The sequence below is a fragment of the Sardina pilchardus genome, chromosome 11 (genome assembly GCF_963854185.1).
Source record: "Sardina pilchardus chromosome 11, fSarPil1.1, whole genome shotgun sequence".
In the NCBI taxonomy this organism is placed as follows: Eukaryota; Metazoa; Chordata; class Actinopteri; order Clupeiformes; family Clupeidae; genus Sardina; species Sardina pilchardus.
The window spans coordinates 21,056,092-21,063,591 of NC_085004.1; the positions used below are offsets into that span (position 1 = coordinate 21,056,092).

The following is a 7,500-nucleotide window of genomic DNA, read 5'->3' on the forward strand; positions in this document are numbered from 1 at the left end:
TGTGTGAACGCGGCGCTGGTGAATGGGGTCTGTAGGGGCCGGAGCCGGAGGTCTCTCTCTCCATTGGCCTCCGTGGCTGGGTGAACTCTGGAGGTAGGCTGAGGCTCGGCTCAGCCTTAAAATAGTTTGGGGCACAATGTGCAGTTCCAGAACATGTGTCGACCTATTTAAGTGGGAGTGTGTTTGGATAGTGTGCGTAAAGCGTGTTTGTGCGAGTGTGTTTCTTCGTTCATTATACACTACACCACATTCGTTTGAAGTTTGCGTGTGTTCCATTTTATGGCTTGTGTGTGTGTGTGTGTGCGCGCGCGTTTATGTATGTATGTCCTTCGTATGTGGGTGGGTTTGCCTAACTCTAATCAACACATGACCTTTCATCCAGTTTGAGGCAAGTGTTTGTGTGTGTGTGTGTGTGTGTGTGGGTGGGTGGGTGGGGGGGTCTATGTGTGTGTGATGTGAGAGGACAGGGTGCGGGGAGGCATCTCAGTTTCCATTTGCCGGGAAAAGTGGAGAGCAGTATAGCTGTGTGTGTGTGTGTGTGTGTGTGTGTGTGTGAGAGAGTGGGTGTGCTTGGTGCTGGCGGTGGGATATAAATAGCTGTCTTTGAATAGGAGATCTGCAGAGGGAGGGCTGTGGCGCCAAGGCAGAGCTGAGTGCCAACGTTCCTTGGGAGGGAGGGAGGGAGGGAGAACGAGAGAACGAGAGAACGAGGGAGGGCGTGAAGAAGGGACGGAGAGGTAGAGAGAGTGGGATAGGTGGAGGAGGAGGAGAAGAGGGAGATGGTGGGCCGGGGCCCACTCCCTTCCCCAGCCCATGCAGCACTCTGCTCTGGAGGAGATAAATAATGGAGGAGGAAAATATTGAGGAACTCTTTACATATCATTTATTCATGTTCCGCCGGAGCAGGGGCCCTCCTCCCTGACAGACAGACAGACAGACAGGGAGGGAGAGAGAGAGGGGGAGAGAGTAGAGAGAGAGAGAGAGAGAAAGAGAGGGAGAGGTGGAGGAGAGCAGAGTACGCCCAGTAGCAAGGCAAGTCTTGCCTGTGTCTCGCCTCCCCTCTCTTCACCTCACCGGATCAGGATCCACCATTAAAAAAAAAACAACAAACATGAACCACATCATTTACAAACCGTGTGTGTGTGTGCGTGTGCGTGTGTAAGTGTGTGTATGACTGCGCAGACAGGCTTGGCCTCGCAAATTCTAGCGTGCCAGAGCCTGGATTGTGTGCTCGCTCCAGCATGAGTGCATGTGCCGTCTGTCCAACGTGTTCAGTCAGGTAGGCCGTGTTTATGTACCCAAGCTGCAGACGACGCCCCAGCAACACACCCTCCCCCCTCCCTCCCCCCTCCCAGGTCATTGCTCAACACAGGCACGTGCATGTGCAGCAGCAGAGTGTCGCCCCCCCACCCCACTCCCCATCCTCTCCCATCGAGCCCACCCCTCAAGATATAGCGAGTCCCTCAGCTGTCAGGGAGAGGCTCGATGTGTGCGAAAGGTTCATCCATTCCTGGGCAAAAATGACCTCAAAGTCACCTCCGCCTGAGACATGCGATCGCGTTCACACCGCAGACCAACTTGAAACGATTGCAAAAACCGACGCGTTTCAGTTGCTGTGTCAGCAACGTCAACGTGTTATTTGTTATTCGTCCCCGTGTGTTTCACGCCTTTCGCAGTAGCTGTGACCAAAGGTGTCTGGTGGTGTTGGGACGCGTGTGATTTGTGTGTTTTGTTTTCGCCGCGGCACATGTTGACTCTTCAACCTATGGGGTTAAGGGAGAGTAGCTGGTGTGGCTTACTTCCTGTGAAAGTAGAGCTGTATGTGATTGTGTGACCCGCTGCCGCTGCCTTCCTTGCTGTTATTAAGTTGCATCTAACATGGCTACATAGCTCCAGAAATAAGCTGCCAAGCTGAGTGCACACTATCCACTCTGCGGCCTGTAGCTAATACCAGTTCATGAAGCTGAAGCACTAGTAATGTGAAAAGATAATGTTGTCGAATGTAAAGCTATTGACATATTCTTATCTATTATTATATTAGAGGCATTTGTTAAAAGACTGTTAACTTTGTCTTCCTTTCGATGATGATGTGTTGAATGTTGGCTGTTTGTGTTGTTGTTCTCTGCAGTTAGTGAACTCTGCCTTACCTCTCTCCCCCTCTCTCTCTCTTGTCTTGTGACAGACGGTCGATGACGACGCGATGGCAGCGTGAATGAGGCTTGGCGTGGCGATAGCTGAACGATGCCCAAGGGTGGGGGTTCTAAAACCCCCCAGCTGGAAGACTTCCCACTCGGCACCGACATGGTGGAGAAGCAGGGCGGGAAGAAGGTGAGAAAGAGGCACCCGCCGCACCCACACCATCCTTTTGACACACACACACACACACACTCCTGTTCCTATCTGCTTCTCAGTCAGCCATGTTGTGCATGGCCTGTTGCTCTGTATTCCACATTCCTTTTATCTCTGCTTGATCAGTAGTACAACTTGATGACTATCTTCTTGCGTGCTTGTCATTCCTCTGTCAGCACATGCCAGTTACACATGCACACGCACACACACACACACACACACACATACGCACACACGCACACACACACACATACGCACAAACGCACACACACACACACACACACACACACACAGAGACAGACGAACACCATGACTGTGTCTGGAGAGCTGCAGTGTGTCTGACCTACATCAGCGGTCCCTCCTCCGTGCTCCGTCGCGGCTGAGGCGCTCTGCTGTGTCCTGCGATGCTTAGCTCTGCTGTCCTGTAGTTCTGCTGTGCCCTGAACTAACCAGCACTGCGCTGGATGCTCACTGCCCCGTTAGCACAAAGGTGCTAGCAGACCAGATATCCAAGAAGTGTCTCTAATCAGACTGTGTGCAGCAAGCTGATTGTACGATTCTGCTGCGGTAGAGGATGTCTGTTTATCTCATCTTGTGGGCTTGATGCTACAACTCCTCATAGCGATTAGCCCGCTAGGGTTAGCCTCAAGTGAACGCAACAGAACACGTAGCGACAAAGTAGCAGTCTGCCGTTGTACCATGTAGGAAAGGCTTTTGAGTTGGGATGGATATTAATCTTTTTGATTTGTTTCTGTAATGCTGGCTTATGAAGGGAAAAGTAGTTAGCTTTTAGCTGGTTAGTGTGATTTATGAGTGAAATTGTTTACATGTGTTGGTCTGTCTGCCTGCAGAGTGTGTGTGTGTGTGTGTGTTTGCGCGCACATGTGTGGTTGTTTTTTTTTTTTTTTTTCCCTGTGGCAGCTCAGGCCTCAGGCAGGCGCAGACTGATGAGGTCACTGCATCCTCTCTCTCCCTCAGCCCCTCCCTCCCTTCGTCCCTCCCCTCTCTCTCTCTCCCTCTCTCTCTCTCTCTCTGCGTGGGTGTGTGAGCGTGTGTACAGCATTCTGGGCAGGATTGCATCAGACTGCAAGAAGGAGGGGGAAGAGCACGAGTAGAGGCGTGAGGGAGGGAGAGGGACAGGGAGGGAGGGAGGGAGGGAGAGACGTAAAGTAGGAGGAAGAGAAAGCTGGAGCAGTGCTAGGAGACCAGGCAGTAAACACGGGTCTCAGATGAAGGCAGCTCTTTTCTTTCTCTCTCTCTCTCTCTCCTTTTTTTAAGCCAAATGGCGGCTCACAGCTGTTGTTTAATTCAGCTGCGTGTGTGTGTGTGCGTCTAGTTTTCTCCTCGTTGTTGTTGTTCTATGGTCTTAAGCCTCCGACATGCATGGGACTGTGTGTGCGTGTGTGTCTGTGTGTGTCTGTGTGTGTCTGTGCATGGGTGTGTGTTTTGTGTTCCTATAGAAGTGGCCATCATTTGTCTGTCTCTCTCACAGTCTCGGGCGTCTCTCTAAACCGCCACTGTAAGCTAAACGCTGAGCTCATCGTGTCACAATAACAGTGTGACAGTAAGCCTCAGACCTAAAGAGAGAGGGAGAGAGGGAGAGAGGGAGAGGACGAGAGGGAGACCGAGAGAGACCGAGAGAGAGAGGGAAAGAGAGGAAGAGAGCGACAAGAGAGAGAGAAAGAGAGAGAGAGAGAGGGGAAGAGGAAGACAGAGGGGCTGTACTCACTGTGGGAATGAGGTCTTGAGCGCTGGGTCTCCATTCTTCCCCTCTCTTATCTGCCATGGAGCTTCAGAGCCCAAACTAAGACAAAGAGCCCTTTAATTAGTGCACATTACCACAGGCTCCGGGCCTGCCAAACGCTCAGCTGCAGGCCAGGCCAGCGAGTACTGCCTCTGAGGGAGAGCGGGGACGAGGGAGAGAGGGAGCAGAGAGTAAGAGGAGAGAAGGAATAGGAGAGAGAGAGAGAGAGGGGGGGAGCAGAGAATGGATGAGAGACAGCAGAGAGAGGGGTCAATGAGTGCAAGGTTTTATTCAGTTGGCTCAATCATGCTATCATGGTTAGGGTTGTTTGGGTATGTGTGTGTGTGTGTCTGTTTGTGTGTGAGTAATCAGTGTAAAAACACATCCCCATGTGGGGGAGATGTCTGAGCACACAAACACACACACAGACACACACACACACAAACACACTCAAACTGCCACTGATTAGTATGTGGCTTTCAGAATAAGTCATTTGGTGCATGGGCCTCCAGAGTGGTCAGAGAGAGAGAGACGACTCATCTCCACACAGACACAGCAGCGAGTTGCAAGTGACCGCTAGGCTGTTTCCAAAGAGGAGCTGTTTACTGCTAGGCTGTGTGCTGTTAGCATGTGCTCAGTTTATGATTGACATCTAAGAGTTGGAGAACTCAATGTACTTGTGTGTGTGTGTACGTACATGTGGGTGTACATGTGGGTGAGTGAGTGAGCGTGCATGTGTGGGTTTGGTGTAGACAGAAGCCTGGTGCCGGGACAGGCCCTGTATAGCCATCGGGGGGCCTCTGATGGGTTCCAGTTGCTGTGGACACAGTTGCGTCTCTCTCTCCTCTCTCTCTCTCTCTCTCTCTCTCTCTCTCTCTCTCTCTCTCTCTCTCTCTCTCTCTCTCTCTCTCTCTCCACACTCTCTCTCTCTCTCTCTCTCTCTCTCTCTTTCTCTTTCTCTCTCTCTCTCTCTCTCTCACTACCCTCCATCTGGGAACGGCTGCTTCTGTGGCTGTGGCGCCCAGAGACATTCCATGGAAAAGTCACGCTCTGCAAAGCCTCTAATCGCTGCACGTCTGCAGGCAGGAGTTTTGAGCTCTGGGAGACACACACACACACACACACACACACACACACACACACACACACACACACAGAATGCCTACAGTGTGTCTCACACATGCTTAGTCCTACTGTCTGATGCTCCGTCCTGCACAACTGTACACACCCACGTGTGTCAGTCAGTCCTACTCTGATAAACACACTCACACAAGGAACTGTTGTCTGTTCCTGTGAATTCTCTGCCCTGGCCCCACCTCCAAATAATTTTACCTCTCTCTCACTATCCCTCTCTCTCTCTCTCTCTCTCTCGGTCTCTCTCTCTCTCCCCACCCTATTCCCCCCTTCACAGTCTTCCCCCAGTTTCTAGTCTGCACATGCTGTTGTGTGTGAAAATGTCTGAATGTGAAATCCCAGCCCATTGATGTTTTTTTTTGGGTTTTTTTTCACCTTGGCTGCGTTCTCTCCAGGCATAAGTAGTGCAACTTTCTCCTCCGATACGGATGGAATTTTCCCATGATAAGCTGCCTGTCTTCACGCTGTCCGGCTCTTCCCTTTCGTTAGCTTAGGTATCCTCTACGTGAACACATCAAAACAGTATTGACTTCCTTTCATACTATTGACCCTCAGGCCTCTTGTTTTCTGGGTTTTCATTTGGTAGTGAGGAGCTCATAGCATTTTCATCTGGAACTAATGAATTAGACTCGCTTAGAAATCTCTGAAGCGGTGATTTTATTGTATGATTTTATGTCCTCAGTGTACGTTTAATGTAAACATCTGACTCGAAGTGTACACACATGTGGTTATTTATGCCTGTGCTCCATCTGACTCTGACTGACTTCTCCCACTGCAGGATAAAGATAAAGTCTCGTCGAACAAGACTCCTAAAGCCGACCGCAGCGATGGGGTCAAGGAGATGAAGGACAAGGCTCCCAAGCGGAAGCTTCCCTTCACCGTTGGAGCCAATGGGGACCAGAAAGATTCAGACTCAGGTGAGCAAGCAGGCCCATCCTACCCTTCCCCCCCCCCACACTCCCCAAAATCACTGATCTGAGGCTAGTATGGCTGCTACTTTATCAGGCCTTTGATGTGCTGATGAGGGCCATTCACATGCAGGAGTCAGTGGGGAAGTGAGACGAGCCGTTACGGGCTGAGGAGGTGAGGACAGTGTAGTGTGTGGGGGGAGGGGAGGGGAGGGGAAGGGGAGGGGGGGGGCACCTTTATTCCCCCTCTTTTTCTTTCAGTGAGGCAGGAAGTGGTGGTGCATGCTGGGTAGCTGTGGAGAGAAGGCTGCTCTTTTTAGTTTAGTTGTTGTTGAGCTCCTAAGTGAGTGAGTGAGCTAGCTAGCTAGATCGAGACTCGGGAGGAAAACATGGCTGTTTTCATGTGTCAAAACACGGTGACCTGACGGGAACTCTTCTGGGTAAGGACTCCAAATTCCTGGTTTTGCTGAAAAGAGCAAATGGCCTCCATGTTGTTGGCTGGCTGGTGAGCGCTGAGTGACTTTATGAGGCTTGTTTGTTTGGTCGCAGAGACGGTTGACATGGCAGTTTGTTATTTGACGCTTAGCCCTTTAAAGTAGCCTCTGTTTGGATTTTGTGTTCTTTGTGAGGAGTTATAGATGGATTGCGTGCATGTGTTTGTGACTGTGTGTGTGTGTGTGTGTGTGTGTGTGTGTGTGTGTGTGTGTGTGTGTGTGTGTGTGTGTGTGTGTGTGGTTTTGCTGTCTGTTCCCTGGACATGGCCACTGCTTGGGCATAGTGGAATCCAGGACAGGGACTTCCTTTTTTAATTTGGTGTTCTGTCACACGGGGACATTTTGTGTTATTCTGCTACCTCCAGGGCTAGACAGGCTTATCTGGTGTATGTGTGTGTGATCTGCCTGTCTGTTTTTGAGTAGTGCACTGTGTGTGTGTGTGTGTGTGTGTGTGTGTGTGTGTGTGTGTGTGTGTGTGTGTGTGTGTGTGTGTGTATCTAGTTTTGTGTTTGTTTGTTTGTGTGTGTGTGTGTGTGTGTGTGTGTGTGTGTGTGTGTGTGTGTGTGTTTTTGCTCACTGTGCTTGATCTTTCAGAGAGAACTTTAGTGGGCCGTTGACTGTGCTCCAGCCATAGTGTGGTTGGTATGGCCGTTAGGCGTGAAATCCCCCCCCATTCTTTATTGCTTTATGTCCCTGCCTCCCCCTCTCCCCTCCTCCTCTCCGCTCTGCTCCTGTCCTCCTCTCTCTGGTGGAGACAATGCCCTGAGTGTTCGTTGTTATGCTAATGCTGGGGTGGGGTCCCATCCACTGTCCAACCACAAGACTCTCTCTTTCTCTCTCCCTCTCTTTGTATCTCTCTCTCTCTCTCTCC

General features: G+C 50.9%; 1 protein-coding gene across 1 annotated transcript in view; it reads left to right on the forward strand.

Moving 5' to 3' along the window:
- The window catches only part of ankrd11 (ankyrin repeat domain 11), a 110,007-nt gene that overhangs the window by 78,888 nt on the left and 23,619 nt on the right, over nucleotides 1-7,500 (forward strand). The window contains exons 3-4 of the mRNA XM_062550014.1: nucleotides 2,183-2,328; nucleotides 6,006-6,144. Of these exons, the coding sequence (XP_062405998.1) occupies nucleotides 2,242-2,328; nucleotides 6,006-6,144 (226 nt within the window). The 5' untranslated portion in view covers nucleotides 2,183-2,241. The remainder of the gene's footprint in view (nucleotides 1-2,182; nucleotides 2,329-6,005; nucleotides 6,145-7,500) is intronic.